Source organism: Rhinoderma darwinii, chromosome 2 (assembly GCF_050947455.1).
Source record: "Rhinoderma darwinii isolate aRhiDar2 chromosome 2, aRhiDar2.hap1, whole genome shotgun sequence".
In the NCBI taxonomy this organism is placed as follows: domain Eukaryota; kingdom Metazoa; phylum Chordata; class Amphibia; order Anura; family Rhinodermatidae; genus Rhinoderma; species Rhinoderma darwinii.
The window spans coordinates 330762495-330789219 of NC_134688.1; the positions used below are offsets into that span (position 1 = coordinate 330762495).

General features: G+C 43.3%; 1 protein-coding gene across 3 annotated transcripts in view; it reads left to right on the top strand.

The window, feature by feature from the left end:
- AHCYL1 (adenosylhomocysteinase like 1) overlaps positions 1 to 21319 on the top strand; it is an 89899-nt gene extending 68580 nt beyond the window's left edge. For 2 of the 3 annotated variants that reach the window (XM_075853661.1, XM_075853663.1), the window contains exons 14-17: positions 746 to 814; positions 2746 to 2824; positions 3696 to 3816; positions 18571 to 21319. In XM_075853661.1, coding sequence (XP_075709776.1) covers positions 746 to 814; positions 2746 to 2824; positions 3696 to 3816; positions 18571 to 18577 — 276 coding nt within the window. In that variant the 3' untranslated portion in view covers positions 18578 to 21319. Of the gene's footprint in view, positions 1 to 745; positions 815 to 2745; positions 2825 to 3695; positions 3821 to 18570 lie in introns of those variants that run through there. The other variant, XM_075853662.1, reaches the window with a different exon arrangement.
- Positions 21320 to 26725: the final 5406 nt, after the last annotated feature.

The following is a 26725-nucleotide window of genomic DNA, read 5'->3' on the forward strand; positions in this document are numbered from 1 at the left end:
TTATAGTCCAGGTTGCTCTGTGAGCAATCAGCTCAATCTCCCAACTGTGTGTGCGACCTGGCTCCTTGTCTGGACTGAGCTAGTGAGCACACCCTGGTGGTCACTGTGGAACAGGACAGCCGCATGTGCAGACATCTCTGGAGAGAAGGACGTTGACCGGATGGAAGGAGTTCGTGGTCCTCGACCACAGAAGTTACACAACCACAGTGATACTGTGGTTATTAAACCAGGTATTGGTACTTTTGGCAGTGTGGGCAGATGCGAAGTCCTGCTGGAAAATGAATTCATCATGTCCATAAAGCTTGTCAGCAGAGGGAAACATGAAGTGCTCTAAAATTTCCTGGTAGACGGCTGTGCTGACTCTGGACCACTGAGCAACAGAGTTGGTCCACTGTGTTTATATCAAGTCCAAAGTCCTGTTTTCAGATGAAAGTAAAATTTGCATTTCATTTGGAAATCAAGGTCCCAGAGTCTGGAGGAAGAGTGGTGAGGCATCAATCCAATTTGCCAAATATTAAATTTTTCGTTTTCATTAACTGTTAGCCATAATCTTCAACATTAAAAGAAAAAAATGCTGGAAATAGATCACTCTGTGTGTAAGGAATCGATATAATATAGGACTTTCACTTTTTGAATTGAATTCCTGAAATAAATTAACTCCTTGATATTATTCTAATTCATTGAGAAGGACTAGTAATCATATATTTGTATCATGGCATACTGTTAACTGAATTATGTCTTTCAGGGCCGTCTCCTTAATTTGAGTTGTTCCACCATTCCTACGTTTGTACTTTCAATAACTGCAACTACAGAGGTAAGTTGACACAATCAGATTTGCTAAGTTTTTTTTCATTTCCTAAGAGAAGACAACTCCTTCCCATATGCCCTATTCTGTCAGACTAAGCCACTAACTCTCGCAGACTCCGCATGAAACATTGCGTTGATTCAAATCACTATCCACGTTACTGCGCACATGTTTATACACGTAAATTAAATGTGAACATCGATGTGAATGGTTGTTATGAGTCCGGTGTATTCATAAGGAGATCACCCCCCCCCCCCCCTTCCTCTTCCTGCCCTCCTCACAGTGATTGATGGCTTGCTGCTGTGAATCTGCATACACAACAGCCATCAATCAATACCAGTAGGGGCGGTTTATTTTTATGGTAATGTTTCTTTTATATATGTAGAAGATAAATGTGTTTTGCAGTCAAAATATCTTTTCATGGGCTATTGATCCAGGCTGTGAAACTCTGCTGTTATTATTGATATCTGGCGCAGAACAAGTACATTTAACGTTACAAATCTCAAAGTACAGGACAATGTCACATTAAATGAGAAATCGATCTGCATGCAAGAAAATAACATAATATATGCATCAACATACATATCATCCACATCTCAAATTCAGAAATATTCCAAAGATGCCAAATGTCAATACTCTGTATATTGCAAACCTCTGTTTAAACCAAATTTACGTTTTGCATGCACACCTATCAAGTTCACCATAAAGTTAAAAAAAATCCCATACTTAAAAATCCCCTTGTATTGATAAGCGACTACACTTTTCAATACAGTTACCAGAAAGGTATACTGTCCAAAAGTATGCCAACTGGATATTGTTTTGTCATCTGTTTAGTTAAAGAGGACCTGTGAGCTCTCCTGTGATGTCTTTTTTCAACCGTTGTAACTATGTACCGTTCCTTTGTTATTTCTACCAGAAATTTAGAAATAAATTGACATTTGGGTGTTAGAATTTGGAGGTGTGTCCCTTACACAGTCTGTCACTATCCAATTAGTGTTGACAGAGTGGTACTGTGTAGGGACACGCCCCTTTAACACTGGGAATGGTAACACCCAGTTGTCAATTTCTTAATAAACAAGCTGTGCCCGCGACTTCGTACACGCAGACCACTGAAAATGTACCGATGCCGTGTTTTCTAAGTATACTCCTAGCCTTGGACCATACTCAAAACAAAGCGGGAAAAAAAACAAAGACAATAAACAAACTTCAATTAAAAATTGTTTTCTTTCAGTAGTCAGGTTCACTGAGACAACACTTCCCTGTAAACAATGTTAGCAGTAGAACCACCAGGGATGTGTACATAAGGATTGGTGGAGTTGCTAACACGGGAGAGAGCCACATAGAGCTGGCCATGCGCAAAGCAGCTGACACTGAGGTCCACGCCCGCAACGCGCCGCGTTTGGCCGTGCGCTTTGTTGATGGTCATAGCGTAACATAAGCTGACAAGAAACTGTACATGTTTAAAATTGAAGGGAAAATTATTTGGAATAAGGGGGATTCGGGGTATAAAAACGCTATCACCTGCACCACATCCTGTTAAAATCTCAGCTTCTATCACGTTTGTTGTAGATATGTGATTTTTAGTCCGGTGCCGTTACATAGTTTTGGTGAGCTTAAATTTCTAATTTTACGCGCCGTCATTTTACGCGCCGTATTTTGACAGCGACGTGTAAAATACAGGCTCGTAAAACGCCCGAATTACATCTGAAACTACTGCCTGTGACCATACCCTAATGGTTTATCTGATTGACATATCTAATTCTGTACTTGAACAATCTATTTACATTTTCCTGAAAGAACATGTGAGATGCATTTTTTTAAAATTCATCTCTTTATTAATGTTAATCTGCTCATTTTTAAACCTTGATATCAATATCCTATATATATATATATATATATATATATATATATATATATATATATATATCTCTACTCCATAGGCATTAGCATTAATTGAACTGTACAACGCCCCTGAAGGCAGATACAAGCAGGATGTGTACCTTCTACCTAAGAAAATGGGTAAGTTATGGATTAGTAGATTATGGATTAGTAGATCAGTTTATTAAATTGCAGAGATTACAGATTGCTATACATTTACTGGATTATGATGAAAGATAAACTCTTAGGCACCCCCTCCCAACTCTCAGGACAAATTCACAAACACTTGAGAACTCTGGATGAAAAGGCTCCCGCTCAATGTTCATTTTATTATTCTGTCCCAATATGGGCAATGCAGCACCTCTTCCTAATTATTTTCATTTGTTTTTGCTGTTTGTAAATTTAGACCATAGGTCAACTCTGATCTCCATGTCAGACCCTTTACCCGGTTTCCCTACCTACTGTAATGACACACTTGCTAACCCCCATTTTTAAACGGGCTGTCTGGTTTTAGTAAATTAATGTTAGTTATAAAAAATGTACATTTACTTTTCTGTATTAACTTCACGGTTTTCAAAATCATTCTTTAGGAACACTCATTGTTTACTTCCAGTGGATAAAATTCCATCCATGGTCATGTAATGGACACACAGGAGCAGGACTGATTACAGTTACAGTAAGTGTATCAGAGCTGTGTCTTCTAACGGTCCAAACACCTCTGTGTTCATCACCCGAACATGGACAGATTTTTTTCCTCTGAAAGTAATGCTCCTACAGAATAACAACAAGCAGAGATCTTGAAAACCGTGAAGAATAAATACAGAAAGAGTATTATAAAAATGTATTCGCTTTTGCTTATGCAACAAATAACATTAATTTGCTGAAAACTGACAGCCCCTTTATGATATGCTCAAAGATTTAGCCATTTACTCATCCTATTAGCATTACAATTCCCTCCAAAATAACCTAAATATTGTAAAGCAAATAACCATCTAAATTTTATTCTTTCTAGATGAATATGTTGCCAGCTTGCATCTGCCTTCCTTTGATGCCCATCTAACTGAGTTAACTGATGACCAGGCCAAATATCTTGGACTTAACAAGAATGGACCATTTAAACCCAACTACTATAGGTAAAATGCTATAAAATAGCCTAAATCAGTGATTCGCAAACAAAGTTAATGGTGAAGCTCACCTGGGGAGGCATTTTTCATAGACTTTATCATATTCTATACAGCCATGTCTGTGGTTGCAGGAATCCTCTCATTTTGCAACAAAACTGACTACTGTTTCCTAATTGTAATGTTACACTGGGTGTCACGATCTGTGGGTATGTGGACCCGGTAGGCCGCACCGCCATAGCGGGGAGGCAGCTGGCCAAACAACAATCAATACAAAGTTCAGTACAAGAGTACCTGAATAGTCCAGACAGTTGCAGTGGCTAGGCACGGATGGAACTTCAGACAGCAGATGATGCAAAGCGTGGCAGATGACACCAGGAGTGGTGTAATACAGCAGACGTGGTAAACGGCACAACATGATTTCAACACTATAGAGGGCACAGGAACAAATACAACATGGGATACAGGTAGTAGGGCACGAGAACACTGGGAACAGGAAACTGCTAAGGGACCATTTGCAAGACTAACAGAGGAATACAAACAACACTCAGGCAAGGAGTGAAAGGGAGGGGCCCTTTTCATAGTCCAGGGATCTTGGACTAATTAGTTCAGCACCACAGGTTTCGGGAGGGACACATGAAAGGAGTTGGGGATTTTAAGGGTAGGAGGCAGCCGAAGTTTATAGGAGACAGGATTAATCTGTTGCAGGATCTCAAAAGTCAGAGGAACCTGGGAGCAAATTTGCATGAAGGAACCTTCAGACGGATATTCCTAGAGGACAGCCAGACTTTGATAGCCGGAAGATACTGGGGCGGCTCTCTTCTTCTAGTATCCGCCTTTCGCTACATGCGATCGACTGCAAGCAAAATAGAAGACCGGGTCTGTTGCCAGATTTGCAGAAAGTTTCCAAATGCAGAATCAACTGCGGGTATATGAGATGTAGTCGACACAGGAAGAGGTATTCTAGGATGTTGACCGTACACAATGTAGAATGGTGTGGAAGTGGTGGACTCACTTGTGTGGTTGTTGTACGAGATAAGTGAGGTTCTTGTGGTCGGTGTATATCCGGATGGGATGAGCTGCGCCCTCTAGCAGATGTTTCCACTCCTCCAGAGCCAATTTGGTGGCCAATAACTCCCAATCCCCAATACAGTAATTGCGCTCACCGGAGGAAAAAAGTCTTAAGTAATAGCCACACACCACTGCCTTTGAAGCTTCTCTGGAACAGAAGTGCACCTGCACCAACAGAGGAAGCGTCCACCTCCAACGAGAACTGTCGAGAGACGTCAGGATGATGGAGGATTGAGGCTGAGGTAAAGGCACTCTTGAGGCTATTAAATGCAAATTCTGCCTCTGGAGTCTACATCTTGGCGTTCCCTCCCTTCTTGGTAAGGATAGAGATGTGAGACGTCAGTGATGAGAAGTTTGGGATAAACTGCCGGTAGAAGTTGGTGAATCCCAAAAAACGCTGTATAGACTGCAGGCCCTGAGGATGTGGCCATTCCAGGACGGACCTTACTTTCTCAGGGTCCATCTTGAGACCTTGATCCGAGATGATGTAGCCCAGAAAGGGCAGAGAATTTTTTCCAAAAATGCACTTCTCCAGTTTGGCATACAGACGATTCTCCCTTAATTGTAGTAGAACTTGACGGACATGCCTCCGATGAGTCGTCGGATCTAGAGAGAAAATCAAAATATCATCAAGATAGACCACAACACAGACATAGAGGAGATCTCGGAAGATATCATTGGCAAATTCCTGGAAGACCGCGGGAGCGTTACATAGACCGAAGGGCATCACCAGGTATTCGTAGTGCCCGTCTCGAGTTTTGAATGCCGTCTTCCACTTGTCACCTTGACGGATTCGAATCAAATTGTAAGCCCCACGCAAGTCTAGTTTCGAGAAAATCCCGGCTCCTCATATACAGTCAAACGATACGGATATTTGTGGCAACGGGTATTTGTTCTTGACCGTGATCTGGTTGAGACCACGGTAGTCAATGCAGGGCCGAAGAGATCCGTCTTTCTTCTTAACTAAGAAAATCCCGGCCCCGGGGAGGAAGACTTTCGTATGAAATCCCTCTCCAGATTTTCCTTGATATAGGCCAACATGGATTGAGTCTCTGGCAAGGAGAGAGGATATACCCATCCACGGGGGAGAAGCATTTGGAATCCGTTCAGTTGGACAGTCGTAAGACCGGTGTGGAAGAAGCATCTCAGCCTCCTTTTTACTGGAGACGTCTGCAAATTTGGAAAAATGAGTAGGTAATCCCGTTAATGACTGAGGCAGAGGAGGCTGGAGGGGGTGGATCTGTAACATGCAGCGGTGGGAACATTTGGGTCCCTATTGGAGAACTTCTCCGGAATTCCAATCTAGGACTGGAGCATGGAACCGGAGCCAAGGCAGGCCCAGTAGAACCGGATTTACGCTTTAGGCAGGACAAGGAGGGTAATTAGTTCAGTATGAAGGACTCCAACTTGGAGCTTCAGTGGCTTGGTCTCAGACACAATTTGAACGGGCAGAGGAAGACCATTCACCGAGGCTACAGCCAAAGACTGCTCCAGAGGAACAGTGGTCAACTGTAGATGATCCACTAGGTCTTACTGGGTGAAGTTTACCGCGGATCCTGAGTCCAGATAGGCAGAGACCCCGTGCGTCTTCCCGCCGGACGGTATGGTCACAGGAATGGTCAGTTTGGAAGATAATTTTTTATTTATTGCCATTCCACCTAGGGTTGCCTCTCCAACCAATCCTAGACACCGGGGTCTTTTTGGCTTCTGTGGGCACAAACGCACAATATGGCCTCCGAGGCCACAATACAGACAAAGTCCTGAAATGGGTAGACAATTTGACCCGGTCTACCTGCATAGGCTCCTCTGGTGGACCAACTGATGAGGACAGAAGCCAATCAGAACGAAGTGGCTCAGCACTCACCCGAGCGCTTCTACCGCTTCGTTTTATCATTTGTGGGGGTCTCTTTTGACATGTTACTATGACATGTCCGAAGTTTTCTGAGAGTTTAGTTACACTTTAATAAAGGCCTGGACGTCCACGGAAGACAACAGTGGTGGATGATCGCAGAATCCTTTCCATGGTTAGGAAAAACCCCTTCACAACATCTACCCAAGTGAAGAACACTCCCCTGGGAGTAGGTGTATCAGTATCTAAGTCGACCATAAAGAGAAGACTCCATGAGATCAAATACAGAGAATTCACCACAAGGTGCAAACCATTAATCAGCTTCAAAAATAGAAAGGCCAGATTAGACTTTGCCAAACAACAAGAAGCCAGCCCAGTTCTGGGGCAGATGAAACTAAGATCAACCTGTACCAGAATGATGGGAAGAAGAATGTATGGAGAAGGCTTGGAATGGCTCATGATCCAAAGCACACCACTACCTCTGTAAAACACGATGGAGACAGTGTGATGGCATGGGCATGCATGGCTGCCAAAGGCACTGGATCACTAGTGTTTATTGATGATGTGCCAGAAGCAGCCGGATGAATTTTGAAGTGTTCAGGGATATACTTTCTGCTCAGTTTCAACCAAATGCAGCAAGGTTGATTGGACGTCGCTTCACAGTACAGATGGACAATGACCCAAAACATACTGCGAAAGCAACCCAGGAGTTTTTTTTAAGGCAAAGTAGTGGAATATTCTGCAATGGCCAAGTCAATCAACAGATCTCCGCCAGATCGAGCATGCATTTCACTTGCTTAAGACAAAACTTAAGGCAGAAAGACCCACAAACAAGCAACAACTGAAGACCGCTGCAGTAAAGGATTGGGAAAGCATCACAAAGGAGGAAACCCAGTGTTTGGTGATGTCAATGGGTTCCAGACTTCAGGCATGTCACAATCACAGGGTATGTGGACCAACTAGGCCGCTCCGCCATAGTGGAGAGGCAGCTGGCCAAGTCATAGTCTATGCAAGAGTCTATGCAAGTTCGTAGCACAAGAGTATCTGAAATAGTCCAGACAGTGGCCGAGGTTTTAGCACGGATGGAGGTGGGTGCAACAGGTTACGCCAGACGTGGCGGATGACACTGGACGTGGCAGATGACAGCAGGTGCAGTAGGACACGACTCAAACACTAACAGACTCAGGAACAAGGACACAGCACGGGATACAGGTAGCAGGGCACGGCAAACAACCAGAACATGATAACACTAAGGGCCCATTTGCAAAGACTTACATGGAATTAACTAACAAGGCAAGGATCAGAAGGGCAGGGCCCTTTTTATAGTTCAGGGTGATCACGGAATAAATAATTATTTACATATGTGCGCACTGGCCCTTTAAGGCTGGGAACCAGCTCGCTCCCGCCCCCTAGTGATCACAATGGGGCAGAGCAGGCGCATGTGTCGACGTCTCTCTGGAGGAAGACGCCGACAGGACGAGGAGGATCTGCAGGAGGCAGGTAAGTGAAGGTCACGGTCCGTGACTCCGGCCGTAACAGTACCCCCCCCTTACGCCCCTTTTTCTTGGGACCAGAGCGAGAGAGGAATCTTTTAATGAGGGCAGGAGCATTGAGGTTCTCCTCTGGCTCCCAGGATCTCTCCTCAGGACCAAACCCCCTCCAGTCCACCAAATAGAAAGTCCTTCCTCCTACCCTCTTGCGGTCCAGAATCTCCTTCACCTCGAATACCTCAGACGAACCACTGGGAGCAACTGCAGACCTAGGAGCTTTACTGTAGCGGTTTAGGACCACGGGTTTAAGGGGGGACACATGGAACGAGTTGGAAATCTTCAGAGTAGGGGGCAACCGGAGTTTATAGTATACTGGGTTGATCCACTGTAGGACCTTGAAAGGACCGAGGAACCTAGGAGTGAACTTGTGAGAAGGCATCTTGAGTCGAATGTCTCTCGAGGACAGCCAGACCTTGACTCCAGGAGAGAATTGAGGGGGAATTTTTCTTCTTTTATTGGCATGCTTTTTCATGCGGTCCACTTCTTCGAGAATTGCAGCCTTAGTTTTCTGCCAGATGTGAACAAAAGTGCCAAATGAAGAGTTAGCTGCCGGTACTTGAGTCATGGCTGGCATAGGAAGAGGAACTCTAGGATGCTGGCTGTACACAATGTAGAAGGGAGTCGAGGTGGTAGACTCACTTGTGTGGTTGTTGTATGAAAATTCCGCCCAAGTCAGGAGTTGCCCCCAATTGCCATGTTGGGCGGAAACAAAGTGGCGAAGATAATTTTCTAAAATTTGGTTGGTCCTCTCCACTTGACCATTTGGCTGCGGGTGATAGGCAGAAGAGAAGTCAAGTTTAACGTCCAGCAAGTTGCACAGGGCTCTCCAGAACTTGGATGTAAACTATACACCCCGCTCCGAGACAGTATGTAGAGGGAGTCCATGTAGCCGGCAGATGTTCGAAATGAACAGGCTTGCCAAGCGAGGAGCAGATGGGAGGCCAGTCAGTGGAATAAAATGTGCCATCTTGGAGAAACGATCCACTACTACCCAGATTATAGTACATTCAGCCGATAGGGGAAAGTCAGGGTATAAAGTCCATAGCTATATGCTGCCAAGGGGCATCAGGAACGGGCAGGGGAAGGAGCAGACCAGCAGGTTTGGAGCGGGAAGACTTGTTCGAGGCAGAGTTCGTACAAGTAGAGACATAGTCCACAACATCCTTAGGCAGCGTGGGCCACCAATACTGACGGGCAATGAAGTTCTGAGTCTTTCGAACACCAGAGTGCCCCGCCAGTTTAGTCGTCCCCCCCCAGTGGAGAATTCTCCTCCTGTCCGTAAGGCGGACAAAAGTCTTTCCAGGAGGAATGTCTCTAATTTGCAACGGGCTAGCGACAATAATCCTAGACGGGTCTATAATATATTGAGCAATCTCTACAGAGTCATTAATCTCAAACGATCGAGACAGGGCATCAGCCTTCACATTCTTATCAGCAGGACGGAAGTGAAGCAGGAATTGAAATCTAGCAAAGAACAACGACCACCTGGCTTGAGGATTTAGTCATTGTGCTAACTATACGGATCATAAGAACCTTACGTACTTACAAATGAGAAAAGGGTCGGCTGCGCCTTCCAGCAAGTGTCTCCATTCCTCTAATGCCAACTTGACGGCCAGCAACTCCCGATCCCCGATGGAATAGTTGTGTTCTGCCGGACAGATCAATTTCAAGAAGAAGCCACAAGCCACCATCTTGCCCTTGGAGTTCTTTTGACCTAATAGTGCTCCAGCACCAACGGAAGATGCGTCCACTTCCAGAAGGAACTGCCGAGAAGCATCAGGGTGATGAAGAACAGATGCTGAGGTGAAGGTGCTCTTGAGCTTAGTAAATGCCGCTTTTTCCTTTGGAGTCCAAATCTTGGCATTCGCCCTCTTCTTGGTGAGGGCCGAGATTGGGGCAGTCAGAGATGAGTAGTACGGGATAACCTGCCGATAGAAGTTTGCGAATCCCAGAAATTGTTGTAATTGCCGTAGGCCCTGTGCACGTGGCCACTCCAAGACGGATCTCACCTTCTCTGGGTCCATCTTGAGGCCATGGTTGGACACGATATAGCCCAGGAAGGGCAGATAGCTTCTCTCAAACACACACTTCTCAATTTTTACGTATAGGCGGTTCTCCCTACAGGACTTTACGAACATGTCTCCGATGCGTTAATAAATCCGGCGAGTAAATCAGGATGTCGTCCAGATAGACCACTTCACAGACATACAGCATATCACGGAAAATGTCATTTACAAATTCCTGGAACACAGCTGGAGCGTTACACAGGCCAAAGGGTATAACAAGGTATTCGTAACGGCCGTCTCGGGTGTTAAATGCGGTTTTCCATTTGTCTCCTCTGCGGATACAGATCAAGTTATATGCCCCGCGTAGGTCCAGTTTTGTAAATACCTTGGCCCCACGGATTCTGTCAAAAAGTTCTGAGATGAGTGGCAGGGGATCCTTATTTTTAACAGTAATTCGGTACAGACCCCGGTAGTCGATACATGGCCGAAGAGATCCATCCTTCTTTTTCACGAAGAATCCGACTCCGGCCAGGGAGGAAGACTTTCGGATGAACCCTCTTTCGAAATTCTCCTTAACGTAGGCGGACATGGCTTGGGTCTCTGGCAGGGAAAGAGGGTAAATGCTCTTGGTGGTGAAGCGTCCGGGAGTAAATCCACCGGGCAGTCGTAGATGTGATGAGGGGGAAGAGTCTCTGCTTCCCTTTTACTGAAAACATCCGCAAAACTAGTGTAATGAGATGGTAGATCGGAGAGTGACTGAGGCAGTGGGGGAAAAACAGGTCAAACTTGTGACAGGCTATGGCATCTGGGACACCATTGGAGAACTTCTTCGGACCTCCAGCCGAGAACCGGAGCGTGTAGGCAAAGCCATGGCAGACCTAGCGAATAGGGTTGATATATTTTGGTAATACAAGGAAGGTGATCTGTTCAGAGTGAAGAGCTTCAACTTGTGTCAATTGTTCCGTGATGAACACAGTTGGATCGGGCAATGGTAGACCATTCACAGAAGCAACAGCCAAAGGTCTCTCCAGAAGAACTGTCGGTAGATGTAAGTGATCCACTAGATTATGATGCTCCGGAGTCAAGATAGGCAGAGGAGGAATGTGATGTCTCTCCAGAGATGATGGCCACAGGAATCGATGGTTTGGAAGAGGTTTTGACGTTGGAGACGTCCCACCTAGAGTTGCCTCTCCAACCAACCCTAGGTGCTGGAGTTTCCGGGTTTCTGTGGGCATTGGCGCACAAAATGAGCCTTAAGCCCACCATACTGACATAATTCAGAAGAGTGTCTGCGCTGTTTCTCTTGTTCGGACAAACGGACCCTGTTTACCTGCATAGGTTATTCAGGTAGCGCACTAGGGGAAGGCAATAGTGGTCTCTGGGCCGAGGGTGCTGTTCTGTGACACCGGCTCTCCTGTTCAACTTTCAGAGTGCGCTCCCGAATTCTCATGTCAACCAGAGTGACCAACAGGATCCAAGGTAGAAGGAAGGTCGCGGGCTGCAAGCTCGTCCTTGATGTGCGAGGACAGTCCCTGCCAAAAGGTTGCCACCAATGCCTCATTGTTCCATGCCAACTCTGCTTCCAGGTTACGGAAGGAGATAGCATACTCTCCTACTGTAGAGCCCTCTTTCTTGAGGGTTAGCAGAGTGGCTGCGGCAGAATATGTTCGGCCCGGTTCCTCAAACACGGCACGGAAAGTCTGCAGGAACAAGGCTAGGTCCGAGGATACAGGTCCTTGTTGTTTCAAGATGGGCAGCGAGGAGGGAGATGATATACGCTACTCCGCCGTAGTGGGGAGGCAGCTGGACAAGTCACAGTCTATATAAGAGTCTATGCAAGTTCGTAGCACAAGGGTACCTGAAATAGTCCAGACAGTTTCCGAGGCTTTAGCACGGATGGAGGTGGGTGCAGCAGGTTACGCCGGACGTGGCGGATGACACTGGATGTGGTAGATGACACTGGACGTGGCAGATGACAGCAGATGCAGTAGAACACGACTCAAACACTAACAGGCTCAGGAACAAGGACACAGCAATACAGGATACTAGTAGCAGGGCATGGGAAACAACGGGAACAGGATGACACTAAGGGCCCGTTTGCAAAGACTTACATGGGATTAACTAATAATGCTCAAGCAAGGATCAGAAGGGCAGGGCCCTTTACATAGTTCAGGGTGACTAGGGAATAATGAATTAATTATTTAAATATGTGCGCGCTGGCCCTTTAAGGCCGGGAACCAGCTCACGCGCCCTCTAGTGATCACTACAGGACAGAGCGGGCACATGTGCCGGCTTCCCTGGGAAGGAAGACACAGACAGGACGAGGAGGATCTGCGGGAGGCAGGTAAGTGAAGGTCGTGGTCCGTGGCCGTAACAAGGCCGTCAATAACTGCAAAGGATTCTCTACAAAGTATTAAAAAACAGTATTTTATTTATGGTAATGTTACTTTGTCCAATTACTTTTGAGCTGAAATGAGGATTCTGTGTAGAAAAATGGTTGCAATTTCTAAACGTCTCACAGGATATTTTTGTTCAACCCCTTGAATTAAACCTGAAAGTCTACACTTCAATTGCATCTCAGTTGTTTAATTTCATATCCAATGTGGTGGCATACAGAGCCCAAATCATGAAGATTGTGTCACTGTCCAAATAATTCTGGACCTAACTGTATACCCTGATGTACTCCGCACAGCTTACATATACCCTGATGTACTCCGCACAGTTTACATATACCCTGATGTACTCTGCACAGCTTACATATACCCAGATGTACTCCGCACAGCTTACATATACCCTGATGTACTCCTCACAGCTTACATATACCCTGATGTACTCCTCACAGCTTACATATACCCTGATGTACTCCTCACAGCTTACATATACCCTGATGTACTCCTCACAGCTTACATATACCCTGATGTACTTCGCACAGCTTACATATGCCCCCACATTATAAGTTGAAATACCAGTAAAACCCCAAACAAAACGACTACCAAGCAAAATCTATTCTCCAAAAGCTAAATGGTGGTCCTTCTGAGCCTGACAGTGTGCCCAAACAGCAGTTTATGACCATATATTGGGTATCACTATTCTGGAGAACCCGCTTAACAATGTATGTGGTGTGTCTCCCAGCACAAGCTAGGCACAACATATTGGTCACTGAAGTGGCATATCGGTGACAAAATGGCAATTTTCAATCTGCAACATCCACTGTGCACTAATTTCTGCAAATCACTTGCGGGGTCAAAATGCTCACATTACCTCTAGATGAATTTCTTCAGTAATGTAGTTTCCAAAATGGGGTAATTTTTTGGGGCTTTCCAATGTACTGGTACCTTAGCTCAATGCAACATGGTGTCAGAAAACTAATTTTGTAAAATCTCCACTCTAAAAACCAAATTGCGCTCCTTCCCTTTAGAGTCTTGCTGTGTGTACAAATAGCAGTTTATGACCACATGTGGGGTAATGCTTTAGTCATGAGACATTGCTTTACAAATGTTGGGCAGCTTTTTCTCCTTTTATCCCTTGTGAAAATGAAAAAAATTCAACTTTATTCATTTTTACGGCCTAATTCCAATAAATTCTGCAAAATACCTGTGGGGTATAAATGCTCACTATACCCCTAGATAGATTCCTTAAGTGTGTAGTTTCCCAAATACAATCACTTTTGAGGGGCTCCTACTGTTTTGGCCACGCAGGGGCTTTGAAATGTGACATGGCACCCGAAAACCATTCCTACTAAATTGGACTCCAAATGGTGCTCCTTCCCTTCTAACAGCAGTTTATGACCACTTATGGGATATTGCCGTAATCGGGGAAAATTGCTTTTCAAACGTTGGGGTGCTTTTTCTCCTTTATGACTTGTAAAAATTGGTTTTCCACTGTTTTGATCCCACAGGGGCTTTTCAAATGCGACATGGCACCTGAAAACCATTGCAGCAAAACTTGAGCTCCAAGTGGCGCTCCTTTCCTTCTGAACTCTGCCGTGTATCCAAACAGCAGTTTATTACCACATATGGGGTATTGCTGTAATCAGGAGAAATTGCTTTTCAATTATTTTTTTTTTGTCCTTTTTATGCCTTGTAAAAATGTAACATTTCTAAGTTTTATTGGGAAAAAAAATATTTTCATTTTCACGGCCTCATGCCACTAAATTCAGCAAAAAACCTGTGGGGTCAAAATGCTCACTATACCACTTGATAAATTTGTTGAGGGCTGTAGTTTGAAAAATTGTGTATTTTTGGGAGTGTTTCCACTGTTGTGGCCCCACAAGACCTCTTCAAACCTGACATGGTGCCTTAAATATATTCTAATAAAAAGAAGGACCCAAAATCCTCTAGGTGCTCCTTTGTTTTTGAGGCATTTACTTCAGTCCATTAGCACACTAGGGCCACGTAGGGTATTTCTAAAAACTGCAGAATTTGGGCAATAAATTTTGAGTTGCGTTTCTCTAGTAAAACCCTCTGTGTTACAGAAAAAAAGGATTAAATATGCATTTCTGCAAAAAAAATTAATATGTAAATTTCACCTCTACTTTGCTTTAATTCCTGTGAAACGCCTAAAGAGTGAAGAAACTTTCTTAATGCTGTTTTAAATACTTTGAGGGGTGCGATTTTTAAAATGGGGTGATTTATGGGGGTTTCTAATATATAAGGCCCTCAAAGACACTTCACAACTGAACTGGTACCTGAAAAAATTGCCTTTTGAAATTTTCTTGAATATGTGAGAAATTGCTGCTAAAGTTCTAACCCTTGTAACGTCCTAGAAAAAGAAAAGAACATTCCAAAAAACGATGCAAACATAAAATAGATATATGGGATATGTGAAATAGTAACTATTTTGTGTGGTATTACGATCTGTTTTACAAGCAGATACATTTAAATTTAGAAAAGTGTTAATTTTTGCACATTTTCTCCAAATTTTGGTATTTTTCCCAAATAAATATTGAATTTATCGACCAAATTTTTTCACTAAAGTACAATATGTCACGAGAAAACAGTCTAAGAATCGTTTTGATAGGTAAAAGCATTCCAAAGTTATTACCACATAAAGTGACACATGTCAGATTTGAAAAAATCAGCTTCGTCTTTAACCCCTTACCGCACCAGGACGCACCGGTACGTCCTGTATTGCAGTGTTTTAAGGCGCCGGGACATACCCGTGCGTCCTGGCTAAAAACTGTCACCCTGTCAAAGGACAAGGTGACAGAACTGTGCCGTCAACTGTTTATGACAGTTGATTGGTACAGTAAGACGGCAGGGGACCAATCACAGCGGTCTCCTGCCGGCGATCACTGTGATTGGTCAGTCAAATAAGACTGACCAATCACAGCTCCATGACGTGGTGTATGTGATGGCGCTGGCTCAGAAGCTGAGCCAGCGCTATCACCGCCGGTTATCAGCTGTCCGACACCCCTCTGCAACGGCCAGGACCGGAGCTAGGCTCCAATCCGGCCGATTAACTCCTTAGATGCATCGATCAACGCGATCGATGCATCGAAGTGTCTTGTAGCCTGTCGGCAACCACGATGGTTGCCACGGGCGCGGGTGTCAGCTGTTTGTCACAGCTGACATCGTGCTCTAACGGCCAGGACCGGAGTTAGGCTCCGATCTTGCCGATTAACCCCTTAGATGCAGCTATCGCTGCATCTATGGGATTAGATCGCACCCTACGGTTTATAATGACAACCATCGGCACCTGTGGGTGTTCCGATGGTTGCTATGGAAACCGTAGCCTAACAATCGCTTCCTAGTACGGAAGCCTTTTAGGCCCCGCCGGGAGGCGAAGGGGTTTCCCAAATCGGGTCACTTTTGCCTGGTTTGCACTATTTTGGCCCCTCAGTGGCTTTGCAAATGTGACATTGGGCCGCAAACCATACCAGCAAAACTTGACCTCCAAAAGTCAAATGCCGCTCTGTCCTTTCTAACTTCCGCCATGCGTCCAAACAGCAGTTTATTACCACATATGGGGTATTGCTGTACTCAGAAGAGTTTGCTTTACAAATATTGGGGTGTTTTTTCTCCTTTATCTATTGTAAAAATGAAAAAATCTGAGCTAAAACTACATTTGATTTTCAATTTCACGGCATAATTCCCATAAGTTCAGCAAAAACCGTGTAGGGTCAAAATGCTACCTATACCCCTAGAAAAATTCCTTGAGGGGTGTAGTTTCCAAAATGGGGTCACTTTTGGGGAGTTTCCACGGTTATGGTCCCTCCAGGGCTTTGCAAACACGACATTGCACTGAAAACCATTCCAGCAAAATCTGCGCTCCAAAATACAAATGGCCCTTGTTCCCTTCTGAGCCCTGCCGTGGGTCTAAACAGCAGTTTATTACCACATATGGGGTATTGCCGTAATCGGGAGACATTGCTTTACAAATGTTGGGGTGCTTTTTCTCCTTTATTCCTTGTAAAAACGAAAACATCGTATGTTTTTTCAGAAAAAAAATAGATTTGCATTTCCACAGACCAGTTCCAATAAATGTAGCAAAAAACCTGTGGGCTAAAAATGATAACTATACCTCTTGAAAAATTCCTTGAGGGGTGTAGTTTCCAAAATGGGGTCACTTTTGGGGGGTTTCCACTGTTTTGGCACCACAAGACCTTTTCAGACCTGACATGGTGCCTAAAATATATTCTAGTAAAATAGAGGCCCCAAAATCCACCAGGTGCTCCTTTGCTTCTGAGTCCGGTGTTTCAGTCCATTACCACACTAGGGCCACATGTGGGATATTTCTAAAAACTGCAGAATCTGGGCAATAAGTAATGAGTTGCGTTTTCTCGTAAAACCTTCTGTGTTACAGAAAAAAACTGTATTACAAATGAATTTCGTAAAAAAAAAAAAAAATGTATTTGTCAATTTCACCTCTACTTTTCATTATTTCCTGTGAAATGCCTAAAGGGTTAAAATAATTTCTGAATGCTGTTTTGAATACTTTGAGGTGTGCAGTTTTTAAAATGTGGTGATTTATGGGGACTTTCTAATATATAAGGCCCTCAAAGCCACTTCAGAACTGAACTGGTCCCTGAAAAAATAGCCTTTTGTAATGACAGGGATAGGGAAACAGACAAGTGAGCCCTAATCTACCCGCCACTCAGTCCCTGCCTACTTGCAACGACCCGCCCTAGGCGACGGGGTACAACTGGGCGACGGTCCCTACACTCAGTAAGTGCACGACAGACAACCAGACAAGGAAACACATTACAAAGGGAAGCGGGGCAGTTGCACACGGCAACACCGTGAGCAACAAGAGTAGTAAACGAGCCGAGTCAAGCCAGGAGAGTACGAAGTGCCAAACGCAGAGCAGGAGAGTAGTGAACAAGCTGAGTCAAACCAGGAGTGTACGAGGTACCAACGCAGAGCAGAAGAGTAGTCAGTAAGCCAGGGTCAATACGAAGCAGGGACAAGTAGTTCAAGAAGCTGCAGCAGGGCCAGGAAACCAACAGAGAAGAATCACAAGCAAAGGAAGAACAGGAAAGGCAGGTATGAATAGACAGAGGGCGGGAGCTAGCTCCGTCTGGCCAGGCTGTGATAGGCTCTCCCACTCCTAAGCCTGCCATCCTGAGTGGTGGAAGATGGAGTCAGTCTCACAGACATAGAAGCAGGTGCAGACTGATTACCTATGGGCGTGGATACAGAAGCTGTGCCTGGCAGATCCTTTACACCTTTTGAAATTTTCTTGAAAATGCGAGAAATTGCAGCTGAAGTCCTAAGCCTTGTAACGTCCTAGAAAAATAAAATGACGTTCAAAAAAACGCTGCAAACATAGAGTAGACATATAGGAAATGTTAACTAGTTAATATTTTGTGTGGTATTACGATCTGTTTTACAAGCAGATACATTACAATTTAGAAAAATGCAGATTTTTGCAAATTTTCTCTAAATTTTGGTGTTTTTTACAAATAAATATTGAATTTAACGACCAAATTTTTTCAGTATCATAAAGTACAACATGTCACGAGAAAACAGTCTCAGAATCGCTTGGATAGGCAAAAGCATTCTGGAGTTATTACCACATAAAGTAACACATGTCAGATTTGCACAAATCGGCTGTGTCCACAAGGCCAAAACAGGCTTAGACACTAAGGGGTTAAGGCCAAAACAGGCTGTGTCTTGAAGGGGTTAATGTGCACACTGTTTACTAAATTCTCTGTAAATGTCCATTCTGCCAGTAAGACAAAATCAGGCACTGGGGAATGCGGAATATGATGTTTAATAAATGGTGTAACCATATATATTAATGGTATATTGCTATTAATTAACCTCCGGTATGTATCATTTTGTTTTAGATACTGAAACTTAAAATTGGACAACTCACCTGTGAAATCTCGAGATGGCTTTATAACGAAAAGCACCAGCCTCATTTGTCTGTGTGTTTCTACATTTCTATCATGTATTTTTCTGTATATGTGTTCTGTATATGCATGTTTTCACTTCCTCATGTGGGAAGAAACTGTTTTATTTTGCAGTGCAGAGCTCTAGGAATGTAATTCTTATAATCCAATGGCAGTATTCAAGCTTAAAGGAGAAGTATAAGAATCATTATTTAAAAATCTATTGAAAAATTTTGCGGGCGCTAACTAATTTTCTGTTGACAAAAACTAAACGTCTTCAATATATCCATGCAACTAGGTCTGTACTTATCTCTTCAAATGTAATTGTATCATTTTCAGATCTTATGTTAGATCAATTCACTTTATTTAGGTCCCAGGTTACTTTACTTTAGTAGTTTGACAGTGGCCTTGATCTTTGACAGATAGGCAAGAGTGGAAATCCCTTTATCGTTTATCCCCTTGTTGAAATGGAACTTTCGGAAAGTTTTTTTTAGCTTTTGTTACATTGCATTGAAGGGTTAATTAATTCTAAAATACAATAACCCTTTCATGATGCTAAGTGAGGAAAAAATAATTACACTATTTTTCGGACTAGAAGATGCAGTTTTTAGCAAGAATAAAACTTGCTAAAAAGTCCCTGCGTCTTATTGTCAGCAGTCAAGGGACCCGTCTGCGCCAGACCCCCCTGACTGATTCCTTAATTAACCCCTTCCCGACCCATGAAGTGCCGGCACGTCATGGAGCAGGGGGGGCGTGATGTTTGGAGTGGGTTCACGCGCTGAGCCCGCTCGATACAGTGCAGATGTCAGCTGTGTTTTACAGCTGACACACTGCTCTAATGGCCAGGTACAGCAATCGCGATGTTCCTGGCTGTATAACTAGTTAAATTCCGCAGTCAATAGCGACCTCAACATTTATAGGGGTTTTCCCATGAAGGACATTTATGACATATCCACAGGATATGTCAGATAGATGCGGGTCCCAGTGGTGGGATCTCTAGAACGGGGGCCCCCTAAACCTTGTTCTATTTTTTTTGTGCTCTCCCGGCCACTTCCTGATTACATGGCTGGGAGTTACGGAAACCGCATAACTCGCTGAGCTGCGCTGTTTCTGTAACTTCCATAGAACTGTATAGTCGTTACGGAAACAGCATAGCTCGCATGCTACGCTGCCTCCGTAAACGCCAGTCACTACTATGGGAGTTACGGAAACCACGTAGCTCAGCGAGTTTCCGCTGTTTCCGCAACTCCCGACCATGTAATCAGGAAGTGGCTGGGAGTCAGCGTGAGCACAAAAAGCTAGAACGGGTTTAAGGGGGCCCCATTTTACAGATAGGTGCAGGTCCCAGACGTGGGATCCGCATCTATCTGACATTTATGACATATACTGTAATGACAGGGATAGGGAAACAGACAAGTGAGCCCTAATCTACCCGCCACTCAGTCCCTGCCTACTTGCAACGACCCGCCCTAGGCGACGGGGTACAACTGGGCGACGGTCCCTACACTCAATAAGTGCACGACAGACAACAGACAAGGAAACACAGAACAAAGGGAAACGGGGCAGTTGCCCACGGCAACACCGTGAGCAACAAGAGTAGTAAACGAGCCGAGTCAAACCAGGAGAGTACGAGGTGCCAAACGTAGAGCAGGAGAGTAGTGAACAAGCCGAGTCAAACCAGGAGTGTACGAGGTACCAAAGGCAGAGCAGAAGAGTAGTCCGTAAGCCAGGGTCAATACGAAGCAGAGACAAGTGGTTCAAGAAGCTGCAGCAGGGCCAGGAAAGCAACAGAGAAGAATCACAAGCAAGGAGGAACAGGAAAGGCAGGTATAAATAGACAGAGGGCGGGAGCTAGCTCCGTCTGGCCAGGCTGTGATAGGCTCCTAAGCCTGCCATCCTGAGTGGTGGAAGATGGAGTCAGTCTCACAGACATAGAAGCAGGTGCAGACTGATTACCTATGGGCGTGGGTACAGAAGCTGTGCCTGGCAGATCCTTAACATATACTGTGGATATGTCATAAATGTCCTTCATGGGAAAACCAGAGGAAGACTGCCCCCTCTGACAGTCCAACGTCCCCACCCGCAACACAATCTGGGGGTGCCGATGGTTGTCATGGCAGCCCAGGGGCCTAGTGAAGGACCCAAGGCCTGCCTTCTGTCTGCCTCTGACTTCGCAAAAGCCAGTAAAAATTAAAATATACTAGAATACACTTGTATTGTACAAGTGATCGCTGGTTCAAGTCCCCTATGTGAATGTGTAAAAGAAAGTTAGATAAATTGTGTCAAAAAAATATTAAAAGTTCCAAAAAAAAACGAATTTTTGTAAAAAATAGAAAAAATTGGTATCGCTGCGTCCGTAAAAGTCCGAACTATTACATAGTTACATAGTTACATAGTACGGCTGAAAAAAGACACATGTCCATCAAGTTCAACCAAGGGAAGGGAAAAGGGAAGGAAAAATTTCTACACATAGGAGCTAATATTTTTTTGTTCTAGGAAATTATCTAACCCTTTTTTTAAAGCCATCTACTGTCCCTGCTGTGACCAGCTCCTGCGGTAGACTATTCCATAGATTCACAGTTCTCACTGTAAAGAAGCCTTGTCGCCTCTGCAGCTTGAACCTTTTTTTCTCCAGACGGAGGGAGTGCCCCCTTGTTTTTTGAGGGGGTTTTACAAGGAACAGGATTTCACCATATTTTTTGTATGTGCCATTAATATATTTATATAAGTTAATCATGTCCCCCCTTAGTCGTCTTTTTTCAAGGCTAAATAGGTTTAATTCTTTCAATCTTTCCTCATAACTTAAATTCTCCATGCCCCTAATTAGCTTCGTTGCTCTTCTTTGTATTTTTTCCAACTCCAGGGCATCCTTTCTATGAACTGGAGCCCAGAACTGGACTGCATATTCTAGATGAGGCCTCACTAATGCTTTGTAAAGTGGTAATATTACATCCCTGTCCCGCGAGTCCATGCCTCTTTTAATACACCACAATATCCTGCTGGCCTTTGAAGCAGCTGATTGACACTGCATGCTGTTATTGAGTTTATGATTTACAAGTACACCCAGATCCTTCTCAACAAGTGAATCCGCCAGTGTAGCTCCCCCTAGGACATATGATGCATGCAGGTTGTTGGTACCCAGATGCATAACTTTACATTTATCTACATTAAACTTCATCTGCCAAGTGGACGCCCAAACACTTTGTTTGTTTAAATCTGCCTGTAATTCATGAACATCTTCCATAGTCTGAACTATATTACATAGCTTGGTGTCATCTGCAAAAATAGAAATAGTGCTATTAATCCCTTCCTCTATATCATTAATAAATAAGTTGAATAATAGTGGTCCCAGCACTGAACCCTGGGGTACACCACTTATTACCGGGGACCATTCAGAGTAGGAATCATTGACCACAACTCTCTGGATACGGTCCTTGAGCCAATTCTCAATCCAATTACAAACTATATTTTCTAAACCTATAGTCCTTAATTTACCCATTAGGCGTCTATGGGGGACAGTGTCAAATGCCTTTGCAAAGTCCAAAAACACTAAATCCACAGCGGCCCCTCTGTCTAGACTTCTGCTCACCTCTTCATAAAAACAGATTAGGTTAGTTTGACAACTTCTGTCCTTAGTAAAACCGTGCTGGCTGTTACTTATAATACTATTTTTTGTCACATAATCCTGTATATAGTTCCTCAATAGCCCCTCAAACATTTTCCCCACGATGGATGTTAAGCTTACTGGTCTATAATTACCTGGGGAAGACCTAGAGCCCTTTTTTAAAATAGGCACCACATTTGCCCTGCGCCAGTCCCTTGGCACTATACCAGTCACTAGAGATTCTCTGAATATTATGAAAAGGGGGACAGAAATAACTGAACTAAGCTCTTTAAGAATTCTAGGGTGTAACCCATCTGGTCCCGGGGCCTTGTGCACATTTATTTTATTTAATATACCATTATTTAACTCGCACGGTGAACGGTGTAAAAAAAAAAAAATGAAGAGACCAGAATCGTTTTTTGGTCACCTCAGCGCTAAAAAAAAAATATTTCATAATAAGTGATCAAAAAATCGTATGTACCAAAAAATTATACCAATAATAACTACAGCTCGTCCCGCAAATGTTATGGCTCTCAGAATGTGGTGAAACAGAACACTGTTTTTTTAACAGTATTTTCTTTGTAAAAGTAGTAAAATATGAAATTATTTTTTCCCATTGTATGTTGTCTAAAACTTGGTGCTTCTTATAGTCAGGTGCGTCTAAGGGTATGTGCGCACACAAAATAAAAAACGTCTGAAAATACAAAGCTGTTTTCAAGGGAAAACCGCTCCTGATTTTCAGAAATTTTTAAGCCACTTGCGTTTTTCGCGCCGTTTTTAACGGCCGTTTTTGGAGCTGTTTTTCCATAGAGTATGAAAAACGGCTCTAAAAACGGCTGAAGAAGTGACATGCACTTCTTTTTCGCGGCCGTTTTTTTACGTGGCCGAAAATAAGCCGTGTGAACATACCCTTAGGCTGGGTTCACACAACCTATTTTCAGACGTAAACGAGGCGTATTATGCCTCGTTTTACGTCTGAAAATACGGCTCCAATACGTCGGCAAACATCTGCCCATTCATTTGAATGGGTTTGCCGACGTACTGTGCCGACGACCTGTCATTTACGCGTCGTCGTTTGACAGCTGTCAAACGATGACGTGTAAAATGACTGCCTTGGCAAAGAAGTGCAGGACACTTCTTTGCAACGTAATTTGAGCCGTTCTTCATTGTATAATGCGAGGAGCTTTTACGTCTGAAACGATGCAGCTGTTTTCTCCTGAAAACAGTCTGTCTTTTCAAATGTAAAAGCCACTTCTCGTGTGCACATACCCTTATAGTCAATAAAATACGGTATGTAATATTCTTGTTAACAGTGTTTCCTGAGGCTGCTTTACTGTTGTGTATAAGGGTATGTTCACATGCTTAACAAAAAACGTCTGAAAATAGGGAGCTTTTTTCAGAGGAAAACAGCTCCTGATTTTCAGACGTTTTTCAAGCAACTCGCGTTTTTCGCTGCGTTTTTAGGGCTGTTTTTGGAGATGTTTTTCTATAGCATCAATGAAAAACCGCTAAAAAAACGGCTCAAAAAGTGACATGCACTTTTTCACCAGCGTTCTTCTACGCGCCCGTTTTTCAAAGCGGCTGCGTAAAAAAACGCCACGTCGGAACAGAATGCTGTTTTTCCCATTGAAATCAATGTGCAGATGTTTGGAGGCGGTCTGCTTCCGATTTTTCGGCCATTTATGGGCCCAAAAATGAACTAAATAAGCCGTGTGAACATGCCCTTATAGTTATGTATTTCAGAACATAAGTAAAAAGTATTGTGAAGACTTCACAAGTTTGGACTTTCAGATTTAAGTCAGGCCTCCATCCTCAGTTTTTTTTGTCTAGCATATAAAACTGCATGAAAAAATACGTGTAAAAACACCAGCGTTTATTAAATGTAACATACGTTTTTATGGCGTGCTTACATGTGTTTTTGAAACATTTTAAACATATGTTTTTCTAGCACTTTTTAAAGTCCTATAGAGAAGGCTATGGAAAAATGCCAGACAAATGTCATAAACAGAGCATGCTGTTTTGAAAAATGCCTGTGAACCCAAAAACGCCACAAGCCAAAATGCTGTGTATGTACACGTTCAATGTTTCACTATAGACTTTGACTGGTTGAGGACCGCCCACTGTATATATACTGCGCGGGTTTAAGCTTGCTTTCCGAGCAATTAAGCAGCCGACTGTCGGGTGCCCGGCTGCCTCTATTGGTACCGGGGGTCATGTGACTGGTCACAAGACCGAGCAGCAGCCTCTTACTATTGTCATTTCGGCGGTCTAACCAGACCCAGCACTGCCCTAACACTGACAATAGATATTATAACAGGGCTGATTTATCCTGTAACTGGGACTGCAACACCAGTTACAGTGAAAAGTATAGGATAAAAAAAATTAATTGAAAAAATAAAGTCCACCAAAGGTCTTCCGATCTTAGAGAGACAGGCCACAGTAATAAAAAAGTAAAAGAAAAAAAAACAAAGTAAATTAAATAAAAGTTACATATAACTTCCCCCAATAAAATGCTCCCTTCGCCAATCATAGTTATAAAAATGATAAAAAAAGAAACCTGCATTGATCACCAAAAAAAATCATGTGGCTAGCCCAACAAGGAAAAAGTTATAGCCTTTAACCGGCTAACTAACGTGCTAAAAATGGCTAAACGGTGCCTGGACCTGAACCAGTTAAAGTAACGTCTGTCCACAGTGTTTTTTGACCTAAAGCAAGCGCCATTAAAAATGCCAACAAAAAGGCTATGGGAAACGTGGCAAAACACAGTGTGTGAATCCAGCCCTATACTTCTCCTTTTTAGCTTTTATTTTTTTAATAATACAAAGAATGCTTCCTGGGAGCCCTGGCAATACTGCAGCCTTAATTCACTATGATACCTCCTTTTTTTTTTTCACCTTCCTGACTACTTGGTTTGATGTTTGTCACAATTAGCACAACTGTACAATGTTATGAAGGAATATTGGCCACTAAATGTTCTACAACTAAATAGCATGTGTTTGACATGGTTCGCAATGCTTTTCTTTCACTACCTTGGTTGTAAGTCCAGGGTCAGGACCAGCTGCTTATTCTATATGCAGAAAATCATATATGCTGTGAAGAGACTGCTCAAACATGACACAATGTGGAAAACACAGGGGAACATTTATGGGATCTGAAAAAGAAGAAATTGCAGGCAAGGGGCAACAGAAGATGTCATTTTTTTTCTCCATTGCGTCTGCGGTTCTATTTCTCTGTGTCAGGTCAGTAAGTGGTGCAGATCTTCTTGAAAGATAAGGCTCTAAAGCATCTTTGACGACACGGAGAAAACATCAGTATCTTGGAGTTGAAAATGTACACATTTATACCAGGATCACACACACACTGTTTTCATGCAGTTTTTTTGCTACGTTTTCTGAGCCAAAGTCGAAGTGGATCCAAAGGAAGGAAAAGACTGATGCATCTCCTTTCTTTTGTGTCCACTCCTGTGTTTGGATCAAAAATGTAGACAAAAACTGCATTAAAACTGTGTGTGATCCTGGCCTAAAGGTGCCACAGGAGGTGAACCACCTTCCTAACCAGGAGTTTTCCTAAATGCACTGTCTACAGAATTCTGTATGACGCTGTGAGCTCCGAGTATGAACACAATAAGCTTTGCTTTTATCCTTAAATCAGAATCTCAGGCTTGTCATTTTTTTGTAGTATTTCCATACACCACTGTTTTTAATATGTATTTTAGTGTTAGATGAATGTGATTATTAGTTATTATTTGACCTGTTCTGCCACACAATAATGTATAGTGATATCTCCAGCAAATGCCATATTCCTAAAATGTGAATTACCAGCCCTTGATTTGGCTTTATGGTGCTCAAGAAGTTCCATGCTATGCATGTGATAACTGCCTTCTTGTAACCTCTGCTGGGGTGTTCATGTAGACGTCCCTGAGAATAGAAGCTCACAAATACTGCTTTACTGCTCGTGACTGTTACGTGAGGGCTAAAATCTGACACAACCCTTACGCCTCATGCACACGACCGAGCCGAGTCCCGTCAGTGATCCGAGGAAACATAGAACATGTCCTATCTTTCCTCGGATCAGAAACTCGGATCTTTTTTCACGGACGCTAAAGTGAATGGTTTCGTGAAGACTATCGGATGCCACTCGGTTGCCGTCAAAAACGGCCCGAGTGGCACAACAGTCGTGTGCATGAGGCGTTACAGTTGTGAGACTCCTGCAACCAATTATTCATTCTTTTATCGGCATGTTCTAATGATCTGCTTGACAGAGATTTATTTTATTTATATAAATATATGTGAATGATTTCTAATGAATGCAACACAATACGATCCATGCAGGTAAGCAATATAAAATAAAGCCAAATTAAGATTATATTTACACTGTGTGTGCGTTTTTATTAATAATTGTATGCACTTTGTACATTGAACATTAATACTCTAGGGATAAAATAAGTTGTGATTCCAAATATGTCTGCCTAGTCCTATCAAACCTTTAATTATTTATATTATATTT